This window comes from Phalacrocorax aristotelis, chromosome 2 (genome assembly GCF_949628215.1).
Source record: "Phalacrocorax aristotelis chromosome 2, bGulAri2.1, whole genome shotgun sequence".
Taxonomy (NCBI): Eukaryota; Metazoa; Chordata; class Aves; order Suliformes; family Phalacrocoracidae; genus Phalacrocorax; species Phalacrocorax aristotelis.
In genome coordinates this window covers 120,844,404-120,861,507 of record NC_134277.1, presented here as the reverse complement: position 1 = coordinate 120,861,507, position 17,104 = coordinate 120,844,404, and the positions used below count along the sequence as shown (strand labels likewise).

The following is a 17,104-nucleotide window of genomic DNA, read 5'->3' as shown; positions in this document are numbered from 1 at the left end:
CAGATAACTAAGTAGTTGTCTGAGCTTAGGGTACTGCAAGTGACCTTTTTATTTTATGTACCAAATAAGAAGAATTGGTATATTTTTTAACCTATATGTAACTTTTTTAGTAATATATGATAGAATAAAACAAGGCACACCCTAGACTTTGGGAGTAAGGTATTTTGGTCCCCTCTGTGAAGGGACCCACTCTCAGAGGGACATAAAGAAGAGGTCATAGCTCTATAGATGTTTTCTGTTGGGTTTAGATTTTTTTTTCACTTCTTTGTTCAAGAAATAATTGGAATTGGTAAATGTGATTGTTTTGCTTACCTTTTATGGTGCTCAGTAGGCTGCACCTGATTAAAATAATGGGGGTTGGTTGTATCATTTCTAGTTTCTTTAGATTATAAACATCTTGGCAATTTTATTTCAAAAACTGGTTAGTGCTCAGGAACTTTTAAACACCTTTTTCAGTCCCACAGAAGGAGTACTTACTGCCTGCCTCAGAATCTTGCAAGTTGTTAAGCCTGCAGCACAAAGTAACACTGGCTGCAAAACAGCACTCTTACAGTGTACTTAGGGGTAGATAACAACCTCAGGAAATCTTTACTTTGGCTAATATGACTGGTGCTTTTGATGTCTGCACTCATAAAGGGTCTGTGTACTTGTAATAAAATCCAAACTGTCTATGTCTCAGTCAGGATGAATCAGTGTAGGACAAAAAAATGTATTTTCCTGTAAGATGGGTAGTTTAGCAATACTAGAGAAATAAGTGTCTCTGACTTGTTTCTTTCGTCAGCATGTCTGACTTTCTCCTTTTTTTATTCTAACCTTCACAGTGAATTTCTTGGTCTTGTTTTTCTTGAGCTCAGGATAATTTTGACACTGTATTAAAGGTATTTATGCTAATTATATTCTCTTACATCTAACATTAAAAATATTCAGAATCAACATGTTTATGTTTAGTTAACTAAAGCTTAACTTTTTTTCATTTCAGAGCCTAGTTTGCAATCTGGAAAGAATATTAGTATATGAAAATAAAAATTGTAATCAGAAATGTAGCTAAACCCCAAGTATTTTATTATACAAAACCTGAGACCAGAATTGTGTAATACCAACACTTGTCAAAGCTGGAGTGACTTCTGGCAATTACCATGTGATTCTCCAATTAAAGTCTTTACAAGTGTCTAAACAAAGGAAGAGGTGTGTGAAGAGTGGGAGCTAATACTTACTTTTGATGGACATGAGCCTGTGAATGCAAGCTTCACAATGTCTTCCAGTCTTTGGAATTTTATTTATAGCTTAAATATGTATATAGAGATGATCTGATCAAATGCTCGTTAGCTCCTCCGTGGGTTCCAGCTGAGAGAAATCAGACAGCATGGACTCTGATTCTGTAACTGGTAAAGTTAATTGCAAACCACATGTCGATTTTAATTATGGGAAAGATCAGGTCCTGACTAAGAAGTTTACCAAAATTATAGTGTGATTTATTACTAAGTATTCAGATAATCTGCATATCGGTTTAGTGTTTCACTGGCCTATTTAGTGTTCTGTCAACTTGCCTGAATTACTAGCTGCTGGCGAGAATTGTTAGCAATGGTTATAGTGATCCATTGCTGGAGGTGATTTTAATTTTATCGTGTAATACTAGAATAAATAATGCTAAAGGTATATGATTTCACTTCACTTCTCTTTTTTTTTTTTTTTTTTAAATATTCCAGCAGAGACCTGCTATTAAACTTTATTCCTTGTCAATTCATATTTGCGAAGTGTGGTCAGCAGTGATTTGTTGTTCATCTCTTGTAGGCAAATTACTGTAGTCTGGGAGTCTAAGCCTTAAGATGCATACAATGATAAATATTGCTGTGTATTGTGATCCTTCTTCACTATGCTATATCCTCTGTGACTTTGGATTTTAACTTTGTTCCTTCTTCCAGTCTGTTTTCTAAAGGAATTTACATTATTTTCCATGTGCTTTCAAAAGACTTCTGTATTTTATGACCTTTTCAGGATGTCCTCTGACTCCTTTTCACTTCTGTGGTATACTTTTCTGAAATCGGTTGAAAGGTAATGCAACCAATATTCCAAATTAAGCCATGTCAATGACTTTAACAGGGACATCTTACTCTCATTTTTATTCTAATGTTTTGCATCCAATTTCTTACTTAATCGAACACCCTCTTAGCTTCTTTAACTGTGCTAAATGTTGAGTAGACTTTCTGAATGTTTCTGGAAATACATACATGTCTTCCTCAGTGTCATACAGTTAATTCAGAATTTTAAGGTGTACTGATTGCTTAATCTCTCTGATTTTACACTTCTTTGAGTTTGGACATTAAATGGTGCATGCTGTCATGTTGTCCAGTTACAAGTTCAAGATTGTCTTGAAATTTTTCTTAGTTTCTTAGTTCTTTTTGGCCTTGCCTATTCTAATCACATTATATGCAGGCTTTTAATTTTACTACTTCTTGCCCTTTCAGATCATTTGTAAATATATCAAAGCGATAGATATAGGATTTTGAGATACCATGCTGTTGACCTATTCTTTCAATGGAAATTGATTGTTTAATTTTATTTCTGCATTTTTACATTAGTATTAGAATTTTTTATCTTGCCTTCTGACTACTTCACTTTTCAATACTCTATGCAGGATTTTGTTCGGTTCGCTTTAGAATTCTGTCACTGTGTCAGAGCTGTTGGCTTGCTTAGCAGTTGTAGGTCAGTGTGGGCAGTTTTCCTGTTTTGTTCTTGTTTTTGTAGTCTTGGTGGAAATCAAGCTTTTGAGTTTGTTTCATGTGCAAGAAAGAAAATATGGTGTGTTCCTCTAACAAGCCTTTGTTCTGAGGTGCATTAAAATTGCTTTACAGGAACTCTGTTCTTTTGAAACAAGTCATAACATAATTAAAATCCTGTGATAATGGCAATAGGTAACTAATACTGGAAGTTCATCATCATCTACACTGATAGAAATATACCATGTATGTTTTCTGTTTCACCTAGTTAAGTGATTTCTTATTCATACCACATGACAGTGATGTAGACTGTTGCACACCTTGCAACCTGTTTTGTTTGTTGAATGTAAAGTAAACTAAAAATCCTAATGATCCAAGTGTTTAGGAATAGCAGCATGTATGGGAAACAGTCAAGGAGAAGACTTTTTTCTACCCCTCAGTGAAGAGATTTTTTTTTTTTTTTTTGCCTACTGTATCTTTTTTTTCCCACCAGTCATTTGCTAGACTGGTAATTAAAGTCATACTTAGAGACAAAGTCAAACCTTCAGCTGCCATCTGAGGAGGTCTAGAATAACATGTGGTATTGATAGGTGTGAGAAAGACAGATTTGTTGTGGCACAGACTTGAAAGACTGTTCTGCAGTTGATACCCTTTTCTTTATGTTCAGTGCCATCAGTGAGAAAGGGATGAAGACTGCATGAAATTCAAAATGCTGAGGCTGGGATACATCACACAGCACAGTCTGTTATTTTACAGATATTTGCTGTGGCTGGTAGTACTGTATTTTTTCATGAGATTGTACTCAGAAAGTTGTAGCTGATAGGTAATATGAGAAGAAAATTACAGTCTATGCCTGTTATGTGTCTGTCATTAGAATAATTCTAAGTATCGTTTTTGTGTTTCTTTAATGGGTGGTGGGACCTAAGAAAGTAGAGGTCTTCAAAGTGTTAGGTTTCACAGTCATCTTATATATATTCTGTGACATTTGGAACGTGACTTTGCAAATAAGTCTTTTATCCATCACCAGATGAAAATCTTGGAAGCAAATAAAGGAAGAGTGCCTATCAAATAATCTTGTAGGAATGGCTCTTGAATTAGTGATGAAGTCTCTTCATTATTGTTTTCTGTTGTTTTACTGTGTTTAAGTATGCAAAACTTGTTCAGGTTTTATTTGGGTTGTAATGCAGTAGATATCTCTAAAATTCAACTACTCTTGGTCTTACTGTTCTGCTGCGGTGGATTTATTTTGCCATTTAAGGCACACTTTGGAATATGTTGTTGACCAAGATGGTTTTCTGGGGAACATGGGGGAAACTCCTCTTTTCTGCCTGCTGAAACAATAACAAACATAATGGACAAGCACCAGCAGTCCTTCTAAAATTTTAATCTGATGTCCCTCTATTTCTTCTGCCTTTCACCAAATCCCTTCTCATACATGGCTGGAACAAAAGGCCTATGCAGAGTCTATAATGGGGCCAAACAGTATCTTGTGGCAGTGTTTTCCTGATGATTGTTGCAGTTATTATTATCTCTTTATGTAATTATGGCCAGTTTTCCTTCTCATAATGCTGATGAATCTGCTATTCAAAGTGAAAGTGAAGTCCTTATCCCCTCCTTTGACCTTGTCTGCTGTCTGCAAGTTCCTTTTTAAATGAGGAATTGATGTCAGTAAAAAATTTTCTTCACTAATGACATTTGTCCACAAGTTGACAGTACAGTGGACTGATTAAGTGAAGGTGGCTCTGAACTAGATTCAACCACTAGCAGAGAAAGAAGTTGACACCTATTTTGTTTAATTAACATGTGAGGTATGAAACAAAGTCTTGCGCTTAACTACACCAATACCTGTTCAGAGGTCCAGTTAGAAGTTGTAACGTTGGCAGGCTGTTTAAGTGCAAGTGAACTGGTAGCATGTGCAGCTTTGATATATGGCTGAAATTGCATGAGCCTGCCAGGGTAGATATTTTGAAATTCTCTCATGCATACCTGTTCAAGAAATGTAGTAGAGAATCAAAATAAATCTTTACTAATTCAGATCTGCTTTACATTTTCCTGTATGGAGAGGGACTACCTTGGAATATTTCCAAATAGATGGATTCACTTTGTGTGTATTTCTATTAGGAATGAGTTAAAGCATTCTGAATTTATTTGGACCGAATACTGTATGAAGTTAAAAGAAACAGAGGAGAAGATTATAAAGGATGAAAAACACCTTGAGGAGTTAGTGAACCAAAAAGCAGAAATCCAGGAAGATGCAAAATGTTGGAACAGCAAAGTGAGTCTTGAATATTTATAAACGAGCAAGTAAATGAGTATCTTTTATTGAAAAGTACACGAATGCCTGAATATTTTGTATGTTTAAGAGTTAAGGTCCTCTGTAAAAGTGAAAATACAAATACTGATTTAAAAATAAAAAGTGGTAGATTCTATAGAACTCTCATGTTAATTCTTCTGTTGTAGTACTATTTTTCAGCTTTATTATTTAAAAATATCATAATAATCTTACATTCTTTTAAGTGACCTGGGTATTTTTAGTTGTTGAATGCACATCTGCTTAATACTACAAATCTTTTTAAATCATCTGGAAGAAAGTGTTCATTTAGTGGAACAGCATAAGCGTCCTCTTGATTTAGTAGGTTTTTTTTGACCTGAGATGGCACATGATGCACTCTTACAGCATGCAGAGTGTTAACCCTATTTTGCTTAAAATTCCACTGTTTTCTACTATATTTGTCTAGCATTCATTTTAAAATCTTATTGTACTCAGCAGTTTAAACTCTGGAGTTCCTCACCCTGTCTGACTAGGAATTTTCAATTAATTGACAGCTCCATATGTGGAACAAGTACAAAATGCCTAAAACAAGATTTAGATGCCCACAACAGAACTTGTTATTTTTTTATATGTATGTGTATGTATATATGTGTAAATAAAGTATAAAAATAATTATCTTGTAATTGCCCAGTACTGTTGTGGTTTGTGCGTCTAGATAGCTAGGTCCTGCTAAGGATCCAGTGGAATCCAGAAGCTAGGTGGCATATTTCTGAGAAGCTGAATCTACCAAGCATGTCCAGAACTTAAAAAAACCCAAAGCTCACCCACTGCAAAAGTAAAGATGCAGTCATATTAGGTAGCAACCAATGGGCGTGTTCTTGCTGTTTGTTTCCAAACATGTATTACAGTTTCTTCCTGTTATTGGCACCAGCAATTGCTACCAACTGATAACTAGAAAACCACTATTTGCGAATAGAACCAATACTTATTAGTAAACCTTTTTTTTATTTTTTTTTTGCCACTTCCTGGATTTGTTTCCAGCTGGGTTTGCCTGACCTGATATACTTCAGTAATTACTATGTGGGTATTAAGACAAGTGAAAGAGAGATATGTGGAATAGGGATAAGGTGGAACATGGAACTGCTCCATTTGGTGACCACCTTTGGTTTGATTAGTTCATGCTAAAGCTGAGCCAGAGTTAGGTTTAGCATAGAGCGGTTCTGTTATTGTCAATTTCCTTCAAAAACGTGACTAAACCAACTAACTGAATAAATCTTTACAAATAATAGTGGATTTTCAGAAAGCTCAGAGTGATTCTTCTGACCATCATAGATATGTTAGTGGGACAACGGACTAATTTTGGGAATTGGGAAAATATTGGGATTACTTAAGTGACTTCAGTGAGGTTTGAATTGGATCTAAATTGTAACATGACAATTGTCACATACTTCAACAAGTTTGAAGATAGAATTAGTGATGTGAACAAATATTTTTCTGCATTTTATTTTCCTGGCTTTTTTTCCTTGTTTTAATTCATGCTGGTGTTACAACTTTTGACACTCTAAGGACAACTCTTGAGTTTTCTTTTTTCCATGTTACCCAGATTTGCATTACAAAAGGTATCTATATGCATTAAATCAACTTTCTTTATCTACGTGGGCTTTGCTCTTCAAAAATTAGAAGAAACCTTTCTTATAAAATTAATCACATACTTGACTATTCCTCCTTTATTCTTTTGTCTTCATTAATTACCTGGAGAGTATGGCAGTGTTTCAGGTGATTCCTGTCAAAATGTTTGCTCTAAAAACATTGAAAGAAGAAAAAATATTCTGAATCATGTTTTTCCCATGTACTAGCAGTTTAAAAACTGGGACATTTTGCTAGTACTTAATAAAAAAATCCAGGTTTTTTTTTCCGTGTAGATGTAACCAATTTCTTTGTCTTTCTCACACTTCCCCTGAACTGTATTTCATATAATATTTTACATATTGAAAGACACAAAAATTTGCTTATTTATCTCCTTTTCTGGATTAGTGAAGGTGTTTCTTTGCAGTTTTTCCTCTGTCGTGGTTCAGCCCCAGTTGGCAACTAAACACCATGCAGCCGCTTGCTCACTCCCCGCACCCCTGTGGGATGGGGAAGAGAATCGGAAGAGCAAAAGCAAAAAACCCAAAACTTGTGGGTTGAGATAAGAACAGTTTAATAATTTAAATAACATAGTAATGATAATGATAAGATAATGAAAAGGGAAAAAGGGAAAAAAACAACCACAAACGATACAACCGCTCACCACCCGCTGACTGATGCTGCCAGTCCCTGAGCCGCGATTGCTGCCCCCTTCCCCCGGCCAGCCCCTCCCAGGTAACACACTGGGCATGACATTACATGATATGGAATATCCCTTTGGCCAGTTTGAATCCGCTCTCTTAGCTGTGCCCCCTCCCCTCCCGGCTTCTTGTGCACCCGGCAGAGCATGGGAAGCTGGAAAAGTCCTTGACTAGTGTAAGCACTGCCCAGCAACAACCAAAACATCGGTGTGTTATCAACATTATTCTCATACTAAGTCCAAAGCACAGCACTATGCCAGCTGCAGTGAAGAAACTTAACTCTATGCCAGCTAAAACCATGACATCCTCGCAGATCATGTTTTATAATCCTTAACCATTCCGGTTAGGACCTTCAGCCCCCAACTAGTTAGGAAGACACAACCATACAAAGACAATCGGCATAATCTTAGAGAGGTACAACACAGCTATGATATTCTGGACAAGATAATAAGACAAAGCATATATTGATTCCCCCCTTAGCTGCTGGGACATAGTCACAAAGTATCTTATGTAGATCTGCTCTTCATCAGATTCTTGAGGTAGCAGTAGGAAGTTACATGCCATTTAGAGTAGCTGTGTCCTAATTCCATCCTGATCTTCCCATGTGTATTCTCTACCCTTATGCTAACATCCTTATCAACACTGAGCCTGCTTGGACATGTTTGTTGTCTAGTCATATTCCAGTTAGACTCATATCTCTGTGGAGATTGTATAGGTAAGTCCTGCCAGGATAGCTATGTTGTTTCAGCCTCCGCAGAGGAAACAGAGGTGAAGGAAACAAAGTTCATTAGGCTCATGTGAGCAGGGGTGCCTTCATCTACCTAAAGCCACTTTAGATGTTTTCCTTATCCTGTAGATACTTGCTTCCCTAACACCCTCATTTTTTCTTAAGCTCCATCATTGAATCTCTGTATGAGTCTGTATTAAGTCAATAGGTATATTGAGATATTAAGGAAAATCTTGAGGCTGAGAGGATATTCTGCTTAATTATAGCACATCAGGTATGGATTAGCAGACTGAGTATGTGCTTACTGATACTGTGAAGTCGAAAGATCCTGCTAGGATACATCGCAATGGTAATGTGCATATAAATAATATAGATGAAATGTCTCTAATTACTGTTTAATAACCTTCCTTTTAAATTTATTTTTAAGTTTATTGTTTAATTATTACAAAGAAATATAGGAGATATTTGGATTACTTACTTTACAAAATATTTTCTAGATAGAAGATTTGAATAATGAAATAGCTGCCCAAGGAGACGAGAGCATAAAAATATCAGATGCTTCTTCTGAAGTGATTAAAGCTGTGGAAGAATTAGTAAGTTTTTTATTGTTTTTATAGAAATGAAGCAAAAATGCTTGCATACTTGCATTTTCTCTGTTGACCTGAAATACTTTCAACTTACACTAAAGGTGTCTTAATGTTTTAATGTTCATTAGAAATCCACCAGGGAAAGTGATCTACAGAATACAAAACAAAAGCTTCTCAATATTAATGAAGCATTGGACATTCTGAAATGTGAAAATGAAGAACTTGAGGGAGAAAATGAAGAGTTTTTGCAAAAATTCAGAAATAGGTAATGCCTGCAATACAAATATAGGAAGCAAGCATTATTTTTTCACTGAAAGCATGTCTATAAAAGCGAACATTACTTTCATTTTAAGTCTGTCTGTAATTTAAAGCTGCAATAATTAAAATTCACTTCAGGCTGAGATTTATCATCTAACTTTTTTGCCCTTCACTTGAAAGGAAAATAACTACAATCCTGCAAAAGGCAAAATACATACTTTGACAATTAAAACAAAGTAAAGAAGATTCTGAATTTTTTTGTATGTTAACAGAAACCTCAGTCCCCAAAACATTTTGCTAAAAATGGTTATAAATTTTATTTGTATTTTTTTCATATATGATTGTTATAAGCATAGAATCTGAAATACTGTTTTTCTCTATTTTCTTTGAAATCTTGTAAGGCATTATGCACACATCTTTTGTAACTCTCAGTTTATTGATTCCAAACAGATATACTTTAAACTATACTGTATGTAATATTTTCAGTGCATTTATACTATAGCAGCAAATAAAATCAATTTTTAGTTCCTTCTTCCTTTGGGCAGTAGGTGTATGCTGTTTTTATATATCTGACAAGTTATCTTTATTCCCCCAGTAACTTTGGATTTTATTGTCTGGTTTCAGCAAAATCTATTGAAAACAAAAGTTCATTACAGTAATTAGATTCTTATAAATTTTGTAGGAATTGATGGCATCCTGTCAGCATGAAAACATTCCTTATTAGACCCCAAAAGTTCCATACAACAGATCATAGAATCACAGAATCACAGGTTGGAAGGGACCTCAGGGATCATCTAGTCCAACCTTTCTAGGAAGAGCACAGTCTAGACAAGATGGCCCAGCACCCTGTCCAGACGACTCTTGAAGGTGTCCAACGTGGCCGAGTCAACCACTTCCCTGGGGAGATTATTCCAACGGTTGACTGTCCTCAGTGTGAAAAATTTTCCTCTGGTGTCCAATTGGAGTCTCCCCAAGAGATGTGGGAAAAGGGAGGAGGTTAAAAGATGAGAGTTCAGAATATAACAGCTACAAAATATACCAGCTACAATAAAGGTACTTTGTTTCAGACCTTCATGTGGAGCTGATGATAGTTCAGATGGTAACTCTAGCTTTTATTGGAGATTCCTTGAGTAGGAGTGGTTCTCATCTCTCAAACTTCAGGACACTAATGTATTTTTAAAGATTTCTGATTGTACAATGCAATAATACATGCATTTTCAATCTGTTGGGACCACTTTCAATACAGTTCTGTCATGTGGTGTTCCCACACCTTCAAAGGCCTTCACCGAGGCTGTTGCAAGAGGTCACTGGTACCATCTGTATCTGGATACGTGGCTTTTATGATTTTCAGAGAAGTGTTTCCTCGCTTTTTCTCCAAATTCTCCTAGGTTTTTTTTTTTTTGTTCTCTGTATAGCTGGTAAACCATCAGTTGTCCCATCTATATCCTGTGCAAATTCTGGAGCTTATTTGAGCTCATGTTGGAGTAGCGTGGGCTTATGTTGGAGTCAGGTGGACTCATAAGATGACAGAATATATGATACGTTCTGTTAGAGTCTGCAGATGAAATCCATAGGTTGATCACTTTCCATGTGCCACTTGAGGAAACATGAAAATTAACCATGACAAATGAGATTGTCAGAACATAAAAAATCCTTGGAGCGTCTGTGTATGGCTTTGGCATCCGAGATGATCCTAACAGATGTAGCTCTGTTAGGTAACTCAAAAGCACAGGAGACTATCTCCCAAAGAACAAACTTTGATCATCAGTGCTCTGAAACTCATATCCTTGGTGACCACATTAATGTAACAATGGATAATAACAATATGAATGGTATATGTCAGCAACCTAGAGATATAGTATTCTCCTTTCTTGTGAAATGACCTGTCCCTGCAATTGAGACATCTAGCATTGTATGTTTTCTAATTTTACTGAAGATGCTGACAAGTTACATCAAGCTGAGAGGTGGTTTTTGCCATTTTCAAAGTCTGTGTCTTGCTGAAGTAACCCTTTTGCCTTGAGTTGCGATAGTTATCACCAGATGTCTTGCTTCAAAAACAACCTGAGCTACTCAGGAGGTGGAGACTGCCAGATCCTTAAGCCTAGGAGTTCTGGGCTGCAGTGTTCTCTGCCAAGTGGGGGTCCACACTAACGCTGACACCTATGTGGTGATCCCTGGGGGACTCAGGATCAGCAGGTTGCCGAAGGAGAGGGGAGGTGTAATTGCTGATTGTCTCCAAGAGATGATTCCCAGAGTACTTGGATGACAGCAATGTGTGGATCGAATGCCAGACTAGGCTCAAGGTCACTGCTTTTGTCATACAGCTCTCAGGTAAAACCAAACAACACAGCAGACAGCAAAAGCTGAAAGCAGCCATTATCAAGACCTACCAATTAACTGCTAAAAAGCTAAAAATTCAGTCTAGCTCACTCTGATCCAATATGTCATTATCTTGCACCCCTGTTGACCCCCATGATTTGTCTCAGAAAAGACTGGTGAGCTGACCCCAGCCCCCACCCCCAGCATGCTGAGGGAGGGAACAGGAAGAGCAAAATCTAAGGAGCTCCTGAGTTGAGGTAAAGACAGTTTAACAGGGGTGTGAGAGGGAAACCACAACGCCCAAAGGGTGCAAAAGTCACCACCTCCCACAAGCAGGTCAATGTCCAGCCAGTCTCAGAACAATGGTGGACTTGGAAATTTAAAAAACCCCACCTCCTTCTTCCCCTACCCCAGTTTTATTGCTGAACATGACATTAAATGGTATGGAACATCCCTCTGGCCAATTCAGGTCAGCTGTCCTTGCTGTGTCCCTTCTGAACCTCTTGTCTACCCCCAGCTTACTTGTTGGGGGCGCAGAACAGAAAAAAGAAAAAATGCAAACACTGTTCAGCAATAGCTGAAAGACTGCTGTATTATCAACACTTTTTTTAGCCACTAATCCAAAACACAGCACCATGCGGGCTGCTATAAGGAAAGTTACTTCCATCAGAGCCAGACCCAGTAAAACTGTCCAGGGGATTCTGTACCTCTTCTGACCTTCACTGCTACTCAGAATTATCCTTAAAGTAAGATTGGGCTGGTCATTAACATCTCACTATCCCCACCTGTCTAAAACAGTTTTGTTACCAATATCTTACCATTGTCAAGACCGTAGCTCTCTTCTTACACTTGCACTGAACTTAAGGAACATCTGTTGGCTGTTTTTTTCTCACCATCCTGTTCCTCATTATTTCTCACTAGTTTGATCTTACTGTTTTTTAGTAATTGATTTCTTTGTTAACATGTCTTCAGCAACATGGACTAAATGGTCAGAAAGGTCAAAGATTTTAATGTTGTTATTATTTTTTTTTTACTAGATTTGAAGGTTGCTAGTCAGCTGCTTTATTTTCACTTCGTGGTAGTCTCTTCCCATCCCCAGCGCACTGAAATATCTTTTCTGCTTTTCCATCACATGGATCTAAAGAAATTAGGGAAGGTGTTTTCTGCTACTAAGGATCCCTTTTCAGAGAGGGACTTAAACTTATTGCTCATAACGATGATGGGGACACCGTTTAATCCATTTCTGACTTGTTCATTACTGAATCTTCTTGAGTACTGTTTCTCTTCGGGGGGTGGGGGGAGGGAAAGGTGTCAATACAGTGTTAGCTGATCCCCTTTATACTGTGGGGTTTTTTTCTCAAATTACCTTATTACATGAACCAGGCAGTTGGTTTATGTTTTTCTTAATCCAGCATATTGACATCTTCCTGTCAATAAATGTAAAATCCTTACCTCTTCTAACAGAGAATTAGCAATTTCAGAAAGTTCCTGTGTTTTTTCCTGATATGAGAGAGACACACTTCTACCTCCTACATTTTCTAAAATGGGTATCACATTCTCTCAGTATCTTCTATGAGATCATTGAAGTGGGCCTGCTTTTTATAATCAGAAGTGTACTTCAAATTATACTGATGGCGTTGATGAGGACATCTTCACACAGACTGATACTGAGTGCTGTGCAGAGGCATCCAGAAATAGCATTGTCCTTGGCAAAATGATTCTGAAATAATTTTTTCCGAAAGTATTCCAAGACCTATCTCCCAGTAACTTGTGGTTGAGCTTAGAAGGATCTAAAATACAAAGTTTATGGAAACAAGTGTTTGGGTGGGGAAAAATGTTCCAACTACTGGAATACTTCGGGATTTGTTGTCCATATGAACATTCCCCCCCAACCCCGATCTGTTGCCTGTTCTTCATAGTATGTTAAGCATCTTGGATGAAAGAAGCTGAGGAAAAGCAATGAATTTGACCCAATATGTAATGGCTGAGTATATCTTACAGATACTATTGGATAAAAAAATCACGGGTCCATGTGCTATGCACAGTTACTGAATGTATGAAAGCTTAGGGAAAGAAAAATAAAAAACTTACCATGCTTCTCAAATGGGGACAGGGTTCCTGAGTAAGCAGCAGAAGCTGTCATAAAATTTTCAACACCTGTACATAGAGTGGAGTATGGAACACATGCAGTGAAGTACCGTAGTTCTTCTTTGAGCTATAGTCACTTGCTTTTCTGCTTGGAATTTTATGTTCCTCTTCATCCATGCTTAAAGTGTTTTGACCTCCAGAGTCATGGGTAGCCTTGTATGCATCAAAACAATCTTGCTACACATGAAAGGTATAGGAAATCAGAGTGGAACAGTCATTGTTTGGTTCCTTTCATTTCTTTCCAGCCTTAGCACAGATCTGCTTACTTTGCACTGTTCAGATGAATTGCTCTTTTGGTTTTGGTGTTTGATATTTCATTTTTTTTATAATCATAGACATTTCGGAAGGAATTTGTGAAGCCATTTAGTCACTACCTTCCCAAAAAGAAGATTTTTTTTTTTTTTTTTTAGGGTTTCCTGTGTTAGCTGCTTCAAAACTTCCCTAGGGAAAGTGAGTAGGTAGTTGCCCAGTGATCTTTTGTCAGTATTTTATAATGTGTTACTTTCTTCAGGTAATTTGTTTCTGGTAGATAATTCTTTTTTCCTACATAGTCTACTATAAGTATTGTTCATATGAGGATGTTATGGGGCATATGGAAATATTAAAAGTACTTAATTAGGAGAATTGTATGTGTCATGAAGTGTGTGATTTGTAAGTCTTCTACATGTGGAATTTGCAAAATTAAGTCATCTATCTGATGCAATATTTATTGCGACCTGTTTCAGAATCAGGTCACAAGACCATTTGTAGAAAAACTTTCTGTTTTGAAAGTGGTGTGGTAGTGGTCTGAATGGTTCAAATCAGTATTATCAGAGACTATAGGATTCAGAAACTCTGTAATAACTAACCAGAAAGCATTACCAAAATTGTATGGAAATTATCTGTTCAGGGGCAGATTTACAACTGAAGTTTCATCTGGTAGTCAGAATATCCTTGAACCTCTCTTTGCTGGATGGAGTACTGTAATTACTTCTGATCCCATCTAAGTATTTTGTCTTGATCTTAAGGCATCACATACTGTACCTTCACAAATTCCTCATTTGCCACTGATTCTTCATAACATTAGTTTCTTGACCTCCTTCATTAGTCTGTCTGTAACAGGTAATCCACTTACAGTTAAGACTCTCATAAGTCATGGTTACATCACAGCTCTGGTTACTACTCACGTTGGAATTGTTGGTCTCTATCTATCTGATTGCTAACCTCACTGCTGTGCAGGAAAGTGTGATCAGTGAATGTGATAGAGGCAGACCTGTGAAAGTCTGAAGAATAGAACTATTATTACTGTCTAATGAGATGTCTCCTAACTAAATGGTCTTAGACTTGGAAGTACCAGAGTATGTCTGCTTTCATATTGCCTCCCTTCAGCCAAAAAGTCTCTGCTGCTCTTCCTTGTTATCATCTTTGATCATTATCCTCTAGGGAAGATTTGGGCCATTCACATGTGAACTGTGGCCTGTATTTTTCTTAACATGCTTGTAGTAGTCCTTGATCACCTCCAGTGTTTTAATTCACAGGGAACAAGATCTTTCAGATCTATGCAAGATTCTTTTGCTTCAGCAGCTGAAAAATGGGCTAGGAATCTTTTGTATTTAAGGACTGTCTAAATACAGTCAATTATGCAGCACTTGCACCCTGGAGCAGCACAGGGTGATTTGATTAGTTAGAGGTTGCAGGGAAGCACCAGTGGTGTAGTGGTATCATGCAAGATTCCCATTCTTGCGACCTGGGTTCGATTCCCAGCTGGTGCAGGAAAAACCGATATCACCTATCATGCGCTGTAGCTGTAGACCTTCAGCTTCTAAATAATGAGATTGCTCTGAGCTGCCCCAAAAATCTGTGGCTCCATCACTGACATTGTCATATGGTGAAAATTGTCCCTCCTGTTTCATGTGGTGCTCAGCTTTTGGTAGGGCTATTTACACCTCCTGCATTATCTTTGAAATTTTTTGTACGTGAATTTATGTAAATCAGTCAGTCATGGCTCTAAACACAGGATCTTATAGGTGTGTGACATTGTTGAAAGCCTCCAGGTCATGCTTTGCATTTTGGAAAGATCATATTGCAGTTTCAGTTCTATTGGGACTGAGTTCCTGTCTCCATCACATTGCTCAATCTCTTAATAGAGAAAGGGCAATTGTAACACAAATACATGGTATATGTTAGGTATAGTTCATCAAGAAGCATATAGGCAGTGTTTTCCATTCTCTTGCTTTGTACTTCTGTGTTACTTGAAATTTGGGAAGGGGAATTAAGTTGCTGTGGGCTTGCACTGTCTTACAGGTTTTTCAAGGACTGTAAGACTGTATATTTAGGAACGAGCAGTTCACATGCATTGAAAGTGGAGTGTGCAGAGTGTGTGTGTGTGTGTTTGTATGAAATAATCCATGAAGCTTTGTCCTTGTATGGTTAGAAATCTTTAGGTTTTGTAAGGCCAATTGTATTTCCTTCCTTTAACTAAACAAATGACACCCTGTATTAAAGGAGTTGATCTTTGAGAGAAAGATTCTGGCCATTAATTCAGCTAAGGAAATGTGTGATCAGTGCCAGCCTGTTGTGCGTTTGCAGATTAAGTACCCTGTGAAGATCCTTACAATACCATTTAGGTTTATCATTCTAATTCAGCAGATACTCAGTGGTAGTAAACAGTTTATTTTTCAGTGATCCCATTCTTTTACAAAGAAACATTCCATTGAAGAGTATTAAGATCTAATGATACAGATGTTGTATTCTGTCAGTCAAAGTAATATCAATATTTACCTGTAGGTTTTTTGTATTTGATTGCGTTTGGGTTTTGCTGTATAATCCGATAGTTTAATCGGATAGTATTTTAAGTTCACTTCTTTTAAACAGTTCACTTCTACTGAAAGTTTATTTGTATGCAAATAAACTAACATTGTTTTATGCGACTTAAGAATTCTGCAAATAGCAGCATACTTAGGAATTTGAATTCACCAGCTGTATGACTAACCTGTACCACTGCACTGTCATGAAGTACCCTAGACACAGCCATTTATTATAAGATAGATGAACTGATACTGTGTGACCAATTTCAACACTTTCAGATAAAAGGACTGTTTTTGCCACGTTCTTCTCATCCAAAATTGATAGTTTTATGCTATATTTGGGAAGAGGGGTCCGAGAAAGCTGGTTAATATTCAAGGATCATCTCCTTCAAGCTCAAGAGCAGTCCATTCCAATGAATAAGAAGTCAGGCAAAAATGCCAGAAGGTCTGCATGGATGAACAAGGAGCTCCAGGCAAAACTCAGACACAAAAAGCATACCGAAGGCAGAAGCAGATAACCTGGGAGGAATACAGAGACATTGTCTAAGCATGCAGAAATGCAGTTAGGAAAGCCAAAGCCCAAATGGAATTGAATCTGGCAAGAGATATCAAAGGCAACAATAAGGGTTCTCTAAGTGCATAGATCGCAAAAGGAAGATTAGGGGAAATGTGGACTCATTGCTGAATGAGGCGGGGAACCTGATGGCACAGGACATCGAAAAGCTGAAGTACTGAATGCCTTCTTTGCTTTACTAGCAAGAGCCAGCCTTCAGGAATCCCAGGTCCCAGTGACCAGAGGGAAAGGCTGGAGCAATGGGGATGTACCCTTCGTGGAAGAGGTTCAGGTCAGAGAATACTTAAGCAAACTGGACATACATAAGTCCATGGGCCCTGATGGGATGCACCCACAAGTGATGATGGAGCTTGTTGATGTTATTGTGAGGCCAGTCAATAATATTTGAG

At 37.4% G+C, this 17,104-nt stretch overlaps 1 protein-coding gene and 1 non-coding gene across 4 annotated transcripts in view; both read left to right on the top strand.

The window, feature by feature from the left end:
- The window catches only part of CCDC178 (coiled-coil domain containing 178), a 193,726-nt gene that overhangs the window by 28,218 nt on the left and 148,404 nt on the right, over positions 1-17,104 (top strand). For all 3 annotated transcript variants that reach the window (XM_075084950.1, XM_075084949.1, XM_075084951.1), the window contains 3 exons: positions 4,839-4,992; positions 8,541-8,636; positions 8,759-8,895. In XM_075084950.1, coding sequence (XP_074941051.1) covers positions 4,839-4,992; positions 8,541-8,636; positions 8,759-8,895 — 387 coding nt within the window. The remainder of the gene's footprint in view (positions 1-4,838; positions 4,993-8,540; positions 8,637-8,758; positions 8,896-17,104) is intronic.
- Positions 15,036-15,106, top strand: TRNAG-CCC (transfer RNA glycine (anticodon CCC)). The gene has a single exon. It is a non-coding gene; the product is annotated as a tRNA-Gly (tRNA).